The sequence below is a fragment of the Urocitellus parryii genome, chromosome 15 (assembly GCF_045843805.1).
Source record: "Urocitellus parryii isolate mUroPar1 chromosome 15, mUroPar1.hap1, whole genome shotgun sequence".
Lineage (NCBI taxonomy): Eukaryota > Metazoa > Chordata > Mammalia > Rodentia > Sciuridae > Urocitellus > Urocitellus parryii.
Window position 1 is genome coordinate 55,337,999 of NC_135545.1, and position 14,439 is coordinate 55,352,437.

Genomic DNA, 14,439 nt, shown 5'->3' on the forward strand with positions numbered 1-14,439 from the left:
ACTCAAGCAATCTTTCTGCCTCAGCCTCCCCAGTGGCTGAGACCACAACCATGCACCACCACTCGGGATCAATTTTTGTTTCTAAACAAATGGATGATATTTAACAAAAATCCCAATCATCAAAAGTGAAGAAACAAAAAAGTCCCACAAATGCAAGTTTTTACAGAGAGGAGGGTATAACAGACAGTGAGCTGAACTGGGAACCAGAAGACCAGAGCAGACTGGCCCTGCTCTTACTGACCCGTTCACAGATGAGGATGCTGAGGCTCAGGAGGCAAAGCTCACTCAGAAGAGAGCCAGTGAGCTTGCTTTAGGCCACCCCGTCCTTCCCCAACACTGGAGATGATGATGATGTGGCCACCTTGGCATGGAGGAGGCAGCCTCTGCGGAGAGGTGGTCTCTGTGAGCAGAGGCTCAGGTGCCCACTGCATCTGGAATAGCAGCGACAGAGGGAGGCCTTGCAGGGTTCCCTGGCCATGCTGGCTCCCCTCATCTGTTTCTTTCCAGCCACTTCAGTGGCTGCATCTGGCTGTGTTTTATGCAACAATGGAAGAAGCTCTGAATCCTTCCAGAGAAGGCATGTATCAGAGAACAAGCAGGAATACTTGTTTTGTTTTGCTTTTATAATGGCCTTGAGACATATAATTCACATACCATAAAATTCACCCCTCTTATACAATTCGGTGGTTTTTAGGACAGTATGTCAGAATTGTGCAATTATGAATACTACCTAATTTCAGAACATTTTTATCACTCCCCGCAAAGAAATCCCTTATCCTGTTCACCCACAAAGAAGAGTGAAATTATGTCATTTGCAGGAAATGAATGAAACTAGAGAGCATTCTGTTAAGCCATCTTAACATAATAACAAAATAAGCCAAACTCAAGAGGATCAAGGTTCATGTATTTTCCCCTCATCTGTGGAAGCTAGAGAGAAAAAGGAAAAGTGGGGGGATCTCATGGAAATGGAAAGGAGATCAGCAGAGATCCCAGAGGGAGAGAGGAGGGAAGGAAAAGGGAATGATATGGACCAAATTATATTGTTATCATGTGACGTGTGAATATGTGACAACAAACCCCAACATTATGTACAGCTATAATGAACCAATTAAAAATATGGGGTAAGTCCCTTATTCTTTACAGCATTCCCCACTAACCCCAACTCCCCACCCCTGGGAACCATAAATGTGCTTCCTGGCTTTAGGGGTGCCTGTTGTGGACACTTCACACAGGTGGGGTCATATGATATGGGTCCTTTGGTGTCCGCTTCTTTCACTTAGTATATTGTCTTCAAGGCTCATCTAGGATGGAGCCAGAGAGAACAAGGACCATCTGCACGTGGACGATGATGGAATCCATTCATTCAAATTTACTGAGGCCTGTGTGCCTGCCCCGAGGAGGCACCAGGAATAAAAACCTGTCGGGTTTCTAACAGGTATAGCGGGCTGGGGGGTGTGAGCTCAGTGGTAGAGCCATTGAGGCCTTGGGTCCAATACTCAGCGCTGCAAAAATAAATAAATTAATAAATAACAATGGACACTAGTAAGAAAGGCTAAAGTAAAGGAGAAGCTGGACGTAGGGAGAAAGAAAGAGAAGTGACTTTAAACAGAGTGGTCAGCAAAGGACTCCCCACAGGTGGGTGCCTCGGACGTTCCCCCTAGAAGGAGACCCAAGGTGCCCAGTGGTCATCGCGCTGCCCCTCGCCGGCACTCAAGTATGTCCCGCGAGGCCCAAGACCTGCAGGCCTCGTCCCCACCGTGCCCTGGCGTTTTCAGGCGGTGGTCACACCGGAGGCATTCTTCGACGCGGATGGTCCTGGTAGGCCCGGCAGGCGAGGGCGGGCGAAGCAGCTGCGGGGGGCAGCCAAGGAGCCCCAGCTCCCCCGGCCCCGCCCGGCGCAGGCCGCGCCCGCCCGCGAGGCCCCGCCCCCGAGAAGGCCCCGCCCCGCAGTCCCCGCCCCGGCGCACTCCCTCCCGCCGGCCGCGCAGGCTCACTCGGTCCCCGCGCAGGCCCCGCCCCTGCGTCCCCCGCCCGCCGCCATTGGCTGCGCCGCCGCGCTCCCGCTCGCACTTCCTGGCGGAACCATGGCCGCGCCGCGGACCGGCCCCGGGTCTCCCGCGCCCGCGCCCCGCCGCGCCGCGCGCCCGCCGCCGCCCGCGCCCTAGCGCCGCCAGGTGGACCTGCGCCCGCGGGCTGCCGGCCGTGCGCCGTGCGGGGCCGCAGGGCGGGGGTCCCGGCGCCGCTCCGTGCGGGGCGCTGCGGGCGGGGCGCGGCGCGGGCAGGAGCCGCCGCCCCCAGGTGCGACAGGTACGGCCTGGGCGCCGACCGCGCGGCCGCAGGTGAGTGCCAGCGGCCCCCGCGCGTCGCGGCTCCACCTCCTCGCAGCCGGTCGGAACCTGCCCGGGCGGCGGTTGTGCGGCGGGTGCCGCCAGCGGGTGCCCGGTCCGAACGAGCGACAGAGGCGACCCCGAGGCCCCGCCGGCGACACCCGGACGGTGAGTGCTGCCCGGCGCCGTGCCATCCGGCCGCGCTGTCTCGGGCGCTGCGCCTCCCCCGGGACCCGGCCGTCCCGGACATGGGCTCCGATCCCTTGTTGACCGAAAAGACCTTTCACACGGAACGAGGTCTTCGCCGTGTGAGCGGACGGCCTTGACCCTTCACCTGCTTCCCAAAAGCCCCGGAGACCGCCGACGTCCACGCTGGTAGAAATGGGCCCCGAACCGCTTGCACGGAGACAAAAGGGAGCTTCCGGCGCCGGGAACTCTCTCTAGATATCTTGGCCTAGAAAAGAAAGCTGCCAGCTTTTGAGGGCAAAGCTGAGCCTTGCTTGGCTGCCTGCGGTCGGGGCCAGGGGATTGTTGGTGTAGAGAGGATCCTGTGTTTTCTGCTCCCTGACCTTGGGTGAGCCCCTCAGCCACCTGGGCACCGGTGTCTTAGAAGTCGCACAGGGCCAAGGTGGCACGAAGTCAGGGGTATACAGGAGGCACTGTATGAATGCTGGTGGTCTTCTTTCTTCTCTGAGCCTCTCAGCCTCGGAATATCAGGAAGACCGGGGGTGGGTACAGCCTGTCATGATCACAAATTCGCTAGCTGTGCAGAGATATAGTTGCCCCTTCCTTACCTGCCCCCCAGGAGTTGGACAGGATGGAATGTGCCTGAATTTATTTCTCCCATGGGAACAGGCAGCCCCCTCTGTGTCCCCATTTATCTTAGAATAATGCTGACTTCTTGTCACATTGTTCTTTATTAGCAAAGACTGTTAAATAGGTAACAAAATTGTTTCTTTTTACAGACTCAGCAGGAAAAAAATTCCTCCTTAAACCCTCAGCCCCACTATGTGACATGTTCCCACATGGTTTTCTTAGTTCTTCCTCCTTGTGCCCTCCCCCAAGGTCCTCCTGAAACCTGGCTCTGGGCTGTCAGTGAGTTGTGTGGCATTTGGGCACTGGTAAAAACCTTAATACTGTGGTGTACTTGCCCATGCTGAGTTTGACCGTCAGGTTCAGGGAAGTTCACACACTTGCTTTATGTTCAAAATAGGGCAAAGGCCCCAGCCAAGGTTTCCTGCCTTGGACTTTCTTTCCCCCATGTCCAAGCAGAATAACAGTGCTGGCCTCTCAGTGCTGTATGGGGACCAAGCAAGCAAAGAGACACAAAAGCCCAGAGAACAGTGTGTGTCTAGAATGTACTTTATACATGCTCATCATCACTGTGCCACATCCTCCACTTCGTCATAATGTTCAAAAGTGTGATCCTTGCTGGGGATACAGCTCAGTTGGTAGAGTGTTTGCGTCACATGCACAAGGCCCTCAGTTTGATCCCCAGCGCCACCAAAAAAAAAAAAAAAAAAAAAAAAATTGTGATCCTTGAGAGGTTTGGGCCTTGTTCAGTATGCTCCCAAGAAGAGCCTAGATTTGAAGATGGATTGTCAGCTGTTAGCTGTGTGACCACATCTCAGTATTCTTATCTGCAAAATGTGACATTCACCTGATCAAGTATTGAGGGAGTTCAATATAAGGTAGCACATGGAAGTCCTGTGGCTTGTTTCCAGGGCCATAGTCTAGGCTCTGAAATGATAACTATTATCTTTATAATCCTGATCTAAAAGCCCCTAGTTGAGACTGAAGACTCAGGAGGGAGCTGGGAATGTACATAACTCAGTGGTTGAGTGCTTGTGTAAGTATGCATGAGGCCCTGAGTTCAATCCCCAGCACTGCAAAACATAAAGAAGTGGGTATTAGCAGGAAGTGGGCTAATTGACATGTCAGATTTTAGATGCCAAAGGCACCCTGGTTAAATATTCTAAAGGCTGGGCTGGGGCTGTAACTCAGTGGTAAAGTGCTTGCCTAGCACATGTGAGGTCCTGGGTTCAATCCCCAACAACACATAAAAATAAATAAATAGAATAAAGGTATTGTGAAAAAAAAATTCTAAAAAAAAAAAAAAAAAAACCTGTTCTAAACAATGCTGACAACCTGATTCTTTGAACTCACAGGTCAGAGAGTCCTGTGTATTGCTCTGTTCTCTCCCACGTACCTCCTTGGGACAGTTCTGCACTTGTTGTCCTTGGTATCTGCAGCAGATCCTGCGATTAATGAATGACCTGGAGGAGCTCCCGGGGAGGGCTTCAGGACCAGACTTCTAGAGTTCATGTGCATACTCAGAAATCCTGTTCTTGTTGTAGGGCTGCGATCTCTCACAATGGAGGGAAGCCGGCAGACGCGAGTGTCTCGGCCCTACAAGATCAGCGAATCTTCAAAGGTCTGTGCCTGCAGATTGCCTCAGACGTGTGGTGTGCTGACTGACTCTCGCTTGTTGTTGGTTTCAGCCATAAGCAAAGGTAGATAAGGCAAGGGCAGAGAGCACCGGAGCGCCAGACTGCTGAGGGTGCGAGCGCACGGTGTGCACACTATGGCGTTGTCATCCTTCGCCAGGGTGGTGTCCTGGGGCGTCCCTCCTGTGTCACACCCGGCTTGCTTATTCGAGTACTAATGCTAGGATGCAGATAGAATAGGATGGGAACTGTGGGGTCTCTGTCCCAGTGTGGGGCTCAGCACCACCAGAGACAGGCGCATGAAGAACCTGGCTGCTGGCTCTAGGGTGGGGCCTTCCTGCCCTGGACTCTCAGGGACCTCAAGAGTGAGCTAGGGTGTGTTCCGCAGGGCTAGGCTCACAGCCCCCTCAGGCTGGCTCCATCAGAATCAGCCTGAGGGAGAGTGGGGAGAGTCTATAGAAGTGCCCTGCCTGGCCCCACCTGGGACCTGCTCAGTTAAGGTCTGAGGGCAGGACCTGGGGGCTGTGCCCACGGTCCAGTCCGTGAATAGAGCAGTCCCTGCCCCACAGCTGCTGTAGGTAAAGATGGAGGGTGCTCATTTGCAGCACAGTCCCCATTTGCACTTGTCTCCAGCTACAAATACTAATAATGCCCTCTTCTCTTTTGAAATTTCCCTTTTGGAGATTAAATTTTGTGGTTGCTTTAGCTTATGCATTGTGAGGGTGAAAACTGGTTCTTGGGGTGCAGAAAACTTACTTTTTGTATACAGAGCAAACCATGAGACCTCACTTGGGCAGGAGACAGGGTGCGGGTGGTGGTGGAGCTCCTGGGGAGGGCTCTAGGACCAAAGTTCTTAAAAGGCTTCTTAGTGGGAAAAAATGGAGAGATTCTGCATTGCCCAGAGAGGTGGCGAGCAGCTCGAGGTTGAGGCCCTCTGTAGAGGCACCTGGAGGGAAGGCGCTGTGCAGAGGGGTTGTTCCCCTGAGAGACGGTCTCCTGTGGCCACTTGAGTTTGCTGAGAAAGCTCCTGTATGCCTGCTTTCTGTCCATGAGCACAGAGGGCCCGCTGCGCTCAAAGGGGCTTTGTTCCTGACCTTGGCTGCAGACACAGTGTTGCTTTCTAAGTTTGATAGCACTGGAAATGTGTGTCTTTTAAAGTCAGATTCAGAGTCTCTGAATGGAAGCTTTTAGGAACAGGACAGGATCCGTTTTTCTTTAGTTGATTGTGTTTCTAAATTTTCTTATAAAAAATGAAAGTGGCCAAATCATACCTTGCATTTATGAACATTAATTCACATAGCCAGCCCTGAGATGGGCAGATAGCCTGTGTCCAAACCCTTCCTGCCACGGCGCTCAGCTCAGCTGCTTCCCAAGTTCTCAGCTTGTGGTTTCTCCTGCTCTGAACTTGACTGGAGTCCCAGTGGGCCACTCTCCTGTGTCTGGGGGCATCCACTCAGCCTCAAACCTGCGAGCCTGGCAGCCAATAGCTAGTGCAGGTCATTCATGCTTGGCATGGACTCTGCCTATGTGCGACTCCACTGTTCACTTAGCCACCCTGTGAGGGGACAGTGTACAGTGAAGCAGACCTTCACCCCCACACCTGCTGCATCCTCTAGATCATTGGCCCAACCACCTGGTCTCTTCCATCATCTGGCCTCGCGTGCAGTGATGCACCAAGAGGGGTAAAGACCAGTACAGCAAGGAGAGTTGGAACTTCTAAATTACTGAAATGCCAGAATTCTGCTCTTTGAAACTAGGGACGTGTGTGTGTGTGTGTGTGTGTGTGTGTGTGTGTGTGTGTGTAAGTGTGTGTAAAGTCATCTGTGCAGCTGAAATGCCAGGCACAGGCTAACCCGTGCACCTCTCCCCTGCACCACTCCGCTGAGGCAGATGGTCCCCTTGCAGCTGTGCCTGCCCCCCAGGCTGTATCCCTGTCGCACCACAGCTGGCTTGTGTGTGCCCATCTGAGTGCTAGGTCCCACCCCCTCACCACTTGAGAGCTGTGGGCTGGGCGCCCCCTGCGCCCCTTACTTGCTTCTCTTGGATGCCAAGGCTTTGCCTCACTCAGTCACCTGCTATTGTAGTGCTTCCTAATTTCCTTCCTGCCATCTATAAGGGCCCCAGGCCAGTGTCTGTGGGAGCCCAGACATTCCTGCTTAATTAGAAGCCAAAACTAGGCCAGCTTGCCTCTCTGTAAGCAGCCAGATAAACAGCCACCCCTGAGCCTTCCGTGGAGGAGCAGAGAGCCTGGCCCTCTGGGCTGCGGGGAGGGAGCCCAGGTAGTGTCTCTGCGCACCCTCAGCAGGTTGTGAGGACACTCTCTGCTCTGGGACGTCAACAGAGTGATTGATGCTGCACTTGGCCAGACGCAGAACGACCACAGGAAACCACGGCGTCTAATTACAGCAGCAGTAAGAGCAGACTTGAAAGGGAAGAAAAGGAAACGCACCATTGCTGGACACGTTGAGATGGGCCTCGCGTGTGCCAAGCACGCAGCACCAGCACCAGCACCTTGCAGACCTGCAGTCTAGTGCCCTTCTCTGTACAGCTGCGTGCTCCCCTTCTCAGGATCACTACTAGCCAGTTCTTTCCTTAGTCCCCCTTGAGTAGATCAGCTACTGTATGATATTTTTTTTGAATGGCCTGTTTCTCCCTACATTGAATTTTTCTTGCCCTTTGTGTGTGTGTGTGTGTGTGTGTGTGTGTGTGTAGTGAGTAAATAAAGCAGTGTGTGTTAGTATCCCTAAAATAAGGTGGGTCAGTCCTGCAAGGACTCAGAATCCGGTCTAGGTTTGATGGATGGTTGCGTCCTCAAGAGCCTGTGGCGGGCGCTTGGCATTCTCACTGTCTGCCAGCTTGAACTGATCAAAGCGCTCGATTGGGATCATTCATGTTAAATGTATTACTTCCAGGATAGTGTGGTAATTAAAGCTGATGAAGTCAGGCCCAGGTTCAAGTCTCAGCGCCACTGCTCAGTCCCTGTGGGATCTGGGCAGGTTTTGTGGTATCCACCTCCCTCGCCTGGAAAAGGGGGGTTGTCAGGGTCGTTTGTGATGCTCAGAGGAGAGCTCATGTCTGGTGCATAACACAGCAGAGCACACCTGAGCCCCAGGGAAAGACGGCTCCGCACTTGCATGCTAGTGGTCCTTTAACCCTGGAGTGGGGTGTGAAGCCACACTTCCCGGGAGGATCCCAGAGCACCTAGTGGTAGGCAGGAGGCCAGCCACCTCCCTGGGTGGAAGCGTGAAAGTGGGAGCCACGCTCTGGCATGACCGTGTGCCAGACACCGTGTGTGAAGTGGGAAGCTGTCTGTCAGCAGATTACCGTAACCTCGGTAGGAGTTGACAGCCTCATGGTGGGCACTGCTCAGGCATTGCTGGGTCAGCACTTTGCCCTCTTCTATCTCCCTACCTCCCCAAACCTGGGTGATAACACCCTGGTCCTCATTGCCAGACCAGAAGGTGGAGCCTCAAGTTCCCGGGCTTAACCCAAGAACCCAGTGAGCAGCAGAGCTAGGCTCAAACCAGTTCCCAGCTGACTTCAGGGCTTTGTGCACAGCTGCCCTCTAAGATGGTAGCACCTTCCCGTCCTTTGTCATGACCTGGAAGCAGGGAGGGGAGAGAGAGAAGGAAGGGGACAGAAAGGAGCTTCTAGCACTCTGTTTAAAAAGAAGGAAGAAAGCCGGGCACAGTGGCGCACGCCTGTAATCCCAGTGGCTTGGGAGGCTGAGCCAGGAGGATGGCGAGTTGAAAGCCGGCCTCGGCAACTACTTGGCACTGAGCACCTCAGTGAGACCCTATCTCTAAATAAGATTCAAAATAGGGCTGGGGAGGTGGCTCAGTGGTTGAGGGCCCCTGGGCTCAATTTTCAGTACAAATTAAAAAAGGAAGAAAATGGGGGAGGGGGGGAGAAAGCAAGAAAGTTTTTAGAAATTATAAAAAAAAGGAGAAAGGATGGACAGACACACAGAGGTCCTCTGTGGTCCCTCATTCCTCTCCCTCTGGGGCAGGTCGCAACTGCTGGGTGGGTTGAGCCACCCCCTGACCGGCCTTCCTCCACAGGTGTACCGCAGGGCCGACCACTCCTCCACGGTGCTGCAGCGGCTGAACGAGCAGCGGCTCCGCGGCCTCTTCTGTGATGTGGTCCTGGTGGCGGATGAGCAGCGTGTGCCAGCCCACCGCAACCTGCTGGCCGTGTGCAGCGACTACTTCAACTCCATGTTCACGCTGGGCATGCGGGAGGCCTTCCAGAAGGAGGTGGAGCTGATCGGCGCCTCCTACATCGGGCTCAAGGCCGTGGTGGACTTCCTGTACAGCGGGGAGCTGGCGCTGGACGGCGGCAACATCGACTACATCCTGGAGACGGCGCACCTGCTGCAGATCTGGACAGTGGTGGACTTCTGCTGCGAGTACCTGGAGCAGGAGGTGAGCGAGGACAACTATCTGTACCTGCAGGAGCTGGCCTCCATCTACAGCCTCAAGCGGCTGGACGCCTTCATCGACGGCTTCATCCTGAGCCACTTCGGCACACTGTCCTTCACGCCCGACTTCCTGCAGAACGTCTCCATGCAGAAGCTGTGTGTGTACCTGAGCAGCAGCCAGGTGCAGCGGGAGTGCGAGCACGACCTGCTGCAGGCAGCCCTGCAGTGGCTGACGCAGCAGCCCGAGCGCGAGGCGCACGCCTACCGGGTGCTGGAGAACATCCACTTCCCGCTCATCCCCAAGAACGACCTGCTGCACCGCGTCAAGCCGGCCGTGTGCTCGCTGCTGCCCCGCGAGGCCGACTGCGAGGGCTTCATCGAGGAGGCCGTGCACTACCACAACAGCCTGGCTGCCCAGCCCGTCCTGCAGACCAAGCGCACAGCCCTGCGCACGGACGAGGAGCGCCTCCTGTTTGTGGGCGGTGAGGTCTCTGAGCGGTGTCTGGAGCTCAGCGATGACACCTGCTACCTGGACGCCAAGAGCGAGCAGTGGGTCAAGGAAACGCCCCTGCCGGCCCGGCGGAGCCACCACTGCGTCGCCGTGCTGGGGGGCTTCATCTTCATCGCGGGCGGCAGCTTCTCGCGAGACAACGGAGGGGACGCAGCCTCCAACCTCCTTTATAGGTATGACCCCCGCTGTAAACAGTGGATCAAGGTGAGATTAAAGCCAGATTATTTCTTTTCTCTTGAGGCCTCTTTTCTTTGCCCTAACCTAGTCTTGACTTCCTTTCTCTCCGGGCCTTGGCGACAGTCCTGCTCCTGAACGAGGTGTGACAATAAAGAGATGAGCCACATGTGACAATAAAGAGATGAGCCACGGCTCCCACCCTCCCCACCCATGCCCCCTGGGGAGAACGAGGGCTGTCCAGGGACTCTCTGCCCCGTGCCACATCCCACGTCAAGCTGCATGAGGCCCCAGCCCCATGCAGCAGTTGAGTGCCTGGGTTGTGACCAGGGCAAGCGAAGAACCAAATTTTCAATTTTACTGGTTTTAACTAATTTACGTTTAAGTGTAAATGGCCACATGAGGCACCTCACTACCAGCTGCTGCTTCCGACACGCTCCCTGAGTCTCGGCCTCCACCAGGCTCCTCTTTCGGAAACATTTGGGAGCAGCTTTAAGGAGTCCACAAAGCCCATACCTGGACCTTTGGCAGGTATCAAGGCAGGATCAGGGAGGAGTGTGAACCCAGGTGCCCACCTGAGATTGCGCTCCCACCTGGCCACAGTGTGGCTGGGATCCCAGGCCCGTTCCTCCCCCTCTCCCAATCCCACATTTCCCCTCTGGAAGTGCATGTGGCCTTCCAGGCAAGGGGGTGTGGCCTGCGTTGATTGGCATGCATCTGGCTCGGGTGGTCCAGGATGTGCCTTCTCTTGACCATTGCCCATTAAAATCTGTGTCCATCTTTATACTCACACCTCTGTATTACTTCTTAACTCTGTGTCTTTCTGAGCTTTAACACTCAGAATGGATTCAAGATATCCTTTTGATTTTATTCTCAAAAGTCTTAAAACCAAGCCAGGTGTGGCAGAGCGTGCCTATAGTCCCAGCCACGAGGGAGGCTTAGGCAGGGGGATGGCAAGTTTGAGGCTGCCCAGGCAACTTGGATTCTATCTAAAAGTAAACATTTTTTAAAAGACATAGTTCAGTAGAATGTTTGTTTAGCATGTGCTAAGCCCTGGGTTCAGTCTCCAGTATCCGAAAAAAAAATCTGGGCTGGGGATATAGCTCAGTTGGTAGAGTGCTTGCCTCCCATGCTCAATGCCCTGGGCTCAGTTCCCAGCACCACACACAAAAATCTGAAACCCATACCACTGGAGGGAGGCTGCAGCTTTGGAAGCAGCTCAGAGACTGTAGCAGCGGCGAGGGTGTCTCGTCTGCAGGAACACATTCAGTCCCGTGTTCTGCGAAATTGCTTAAAAAAACAAAACAGGAAAGGTCAGGTCGTCCACTTTTTGATGTCCTGTCAAGTGCTACTTTCTTCCTTTAACATGGTCGGCAAGCAGCATTAGTGTTTTAAAGACTCCTGATGGAGAGTGCCGGGGCAGGCGATTTCTCGTGTCAGAAACCCGCTCACCAGACTACCTGCTCTGCTCCTCTGAGTCCCGGTCCACGAGGTCGACCACGTGGCCAGACAGGTTTGGGAAACCGAGGGTCCCCTTCCTCAGGTTCTCGGTGTCTTGAGATCCAGGGGCTCTGAAAGTCACCAAAAGACCTCTTCTTGCCCCCCAGGCTCACTGGCCACATCATACCTCCTGGGCTGAGCACTCCATAGACATAGTTGGAGAGCACAGTGCTAGATAATGACACTGACTGGCGTTGAGGCAAGGGAAGGTACAGGTGTGTTGCTTCCACAGGTGGCCTCCATGAACCAGCGGCGTGTGGATTTCTACCTTGCCTCCATCGGGGACATGCTGTTGGCTGTTGGTGGCCGGAATGAGAATGGAGCACTCTCTTCGGTGGAGACCTACAGCCCCAAGACTGACTCTTGGTCCTACGTGGCCGGCTTGCCAAGGTGACTGGGTCCTGAGGCCTCTTCAGAACAACGTTTAGTCTGCTCACTTTTGGGGTATTCTGGCCTCCAGTTCTGGGGGGAAATCTGGCTTATGGGCAGCAGTGGGTAGCCACAAGGGGTCCAGGGTGCGGGAGCCTGGTCTCTAGTTCTAGATTGTCAGTGAGCGTCCTCTGCGCTGCCTAGATAAGCGTCACCCTTCCCAGGTCCATGTGGTTCCTGACCCCAGGAGTCTTGAGTCACCAACGGGGGATTTACTGGAAGACCCCACTGAGCTCTGAGGGTGGGGCCTTCGCCCACTCAGTCTTCTGTTCCTCACTGCAGCAGAGGGGGCCGGCCGTGAACCCTGCCCAATGGGGTGGGGGGCGGAGATTCTGCTGGTGATCCTTCAGGCGCACCCAGTGGGCAGGAGCTGTCCAGGTGAGCAGCCCAGGCACCTCCGGGACCTTGTCCCGAGGGTTAGCAAGGGTGTGGGCAAGTGTAGCTGGCGCCGGGAGTCATGCCAGGCGCGAGTCCCAACCCTTCAACTCGTAGACGGCCTCTCACCTGGAGGATCCTGAGGCCAGCACGGTAATGACGGGCACTGCTGACCGATAGTAAGTGGCTGGCCCCTGCAGCTGTCACAGTGACCAGGACTGCTCTTCCTAACTCAGGGCCAGGTGCTGCATGTGACTTGTCACCGTCTCTGGGTGACAGGACAGGACAGGACAGCCTACCCTGGGCCATCCCCAAGCTGAGGTACTTCACCAACCCATTTCCAGGTGGAGAAGTGGAGCCTAGAATGTGTTCAGTCTGTTGTCCCCACAGTCCCGGGCAGCCAGCACTGGCTGTGCACTGGACACTGCGAGGACTATTATTCCTAAGCACTGCAGCCCAGGGCTGAGCAGTCCATGACGCGGCAGTGCCAGTGTGTCCCCGGCTGGCCCCACCGACTCATCTCTCGTGTGTCCCTGTTGGTAGGATGGGGCCTCTTGAGCCCCAGCCCACCTCAGCGTAGGACCCTGCTGGCCACTCTGCCACCCTAGGCCCATGCTGTGAGCTCCGCCGGGCACTCTCTGCCTGTCAGGCTCCTGCCATCACCCTGTCTGGAGTCTCACCGTCCTGTCCTCTGGCTGTTTGTTTTGGTGGCCGCACTGGGGCTTCATTGTTTTGTGGTCTGGTCTGTTGGGTCCTTTTCTCAGTAAAGCAGCACCTAGGAGGGTGTGGTGGTGCCTGTTCCCTGTGGGTCCTTCCACCCTACGACTCCTGATGGGCAGAGGCCCCAGGGTGCACGCAGCCGAGGCCACTGTGCAGCAAGCTGGCACCGTCTGAGCACCGTCTCTGCTCCGTCTTGCAGGTTCACCTACGGCCACGCAGGCACCATCTACAAGGACTTTGTGTACATCTCGGGGGGCCACGACTACCAGATCGGCCCCTACCGCAAGAACCTGCTGTGCTACGACCGCCGCACGGATGTGTGGGAGGAGCGGCGGCCCATGACCACGGCGCGCGGCTGGCACAGCATGTGCAGCCTGGGCGACAGCATCTACTCCATCGGGGGCAGCGACGACAACGTCGAGTCCATGGAGCGCTTTGATGTGCTGGGCGTGGAGGCCTACAGCCCGCAGTGCAACCAGTGGACCCGCGTGGCGCCCCTGCTGCACGCCAACAGCGAGTCGGGGGTGGCCGTGTGGGAGGGCCGCATCTACATCCTGGGCGGCTACAGCTGGGAGAACACGGCCTTCTCCAAGACCGTGCAGGTCTACGACCGCGAGGCCAACCAGTGGAGCCGCGGCCCCGACCTGCCCAAGGCCATCGCCGGCGTGTCGGCCTGCGTCTGCGCCCTGAAGCCGCAGCTGGAGGACAGGAAGAAGAAGGGCAAGGGCAAACGGCAGTAGGGCAGCGCCAGCGCTGCCGCTCGCTCCTGGCCCCGTGGCCGGAGCAGTAGGCAGTGGCCACCCCTTAGCCCTCTGGAAACGTTACATGCTCTTGGCAGCTTTTTTACTTTTATGATTCTTGGTATTTCTATGGTATCATAACCAATTAAACATGGTATATCACTTGACATATTATCTTGCCTGAGTAATTAAACCTGGCCCAGGAGAGACCATCCCTTGGATCTGTGCAGGCCTTCTTCCCAGGGAGGTCCCCACGAGTCCCCTTGGCCTTCCCCCGGGAGCACCAGCACACAGGATACACAGAAACGTTTGTAGAGATGCGGGCCTTACAGGGGTATTTCGGACCACCTAGTCTAAGCAAACCTGGCCCGTCTTTTACAAATACAGATTCCAGGGCCTTCCTCAGAATTATCAACTCCAAAACTACCAGGACCATTGTAACCAGCCTTTGAATTGTGAGCATTGGCCATGGCCAGCAGTCACTGGCCAGGTCAAGCATGTGTGCGTCATTGAGAACGCAGGCCCACCAGGTCAAGTGATTGGCCAAGGGTACCACTGTGCCCCGAGAGTCAGGCGGGGAGTGGGGACTTCCTGCTGCGGACCTTTTCTTCTGGGCTTTCTGTCACAGCTTTTCCTGGCTGGTGATCTCTCTGCATTCTAGAAAGTTACAGGTAACCAAGAAAGAAAGGGAAGATAGCACGCAACTCTTTGGACGTGTCATCCTGTAATTTGTGGCTTTTCACCCTCAACGTCCCTAACATTACTGTAAGAAAATCTACATTTCTCAGGAAGAAGA

General features: G+C 55.4%; 1 protein-coding gene across 2 annotated transcripts; it reads left to right on the top strand.

Annotated features, from left to right (window-relative positions):
* Positions 1-2,274: 2,274 nt before the first annotated feature.
* Positions 2,275-13,810, top strand: Klhl36 (kelch like family member 36). 2 transcript variants are annotated; one of them, XM_026411427.2, is made up of 5 exons: positions 2,275-2,339; positions 4,685-4,761; positions 8,836-9,909; positions 11,612-11,769; positions 13,103-13,810. In XM_026411427.2, exons 2-5 carry the CDS (start codon positions 4,702-4,704, stop codon positions 13,641-13,643), a joined length of 1,833 nt encoding a protein of 610 aa, XP_026267212.1. In that variant the 5' UTR covers positions 2,275-2,339; positions 4,685-4,701; the 3' UTR covers positions 13,644-13,810. The 2 variants fall into 2 exon arrangements, with proteins under 2 accessions (XP_026267212.1, XP_026267211.1); XM_026411426.2 differs by having other exon boundaries at positions 2,295-2,495.
* The last annotated feature ends 629 nt before the right edge of the window (positions 13,811-14,439 follow it).

Excerpts from the sequence above, each read along its gene's own strand:
- Klhl36 (XM_026411427.2), top strand. The coding sequence starts at position 4,702 with ATGGAGGGAAGCCGGCAGACGCGAGTGTCTCGGCCCTACAAGATCAGC. Across the intron at positions 4,762-8,835 it reads AGATCAGCGAATCTTCAAAG|GTGTACCGCAGGGCCGACCA; the intron begins GTCTGTGCCTGC and ends CTTCCTCCACAG. Across the intron at positions 11,770-13,102 it reads TACGTGGCCGGCTTGCCAAG|GTTCACCTACGGCCACGCAG; the intron begins GTGACTGGGTCC and ends TCCGTCTTGCAG.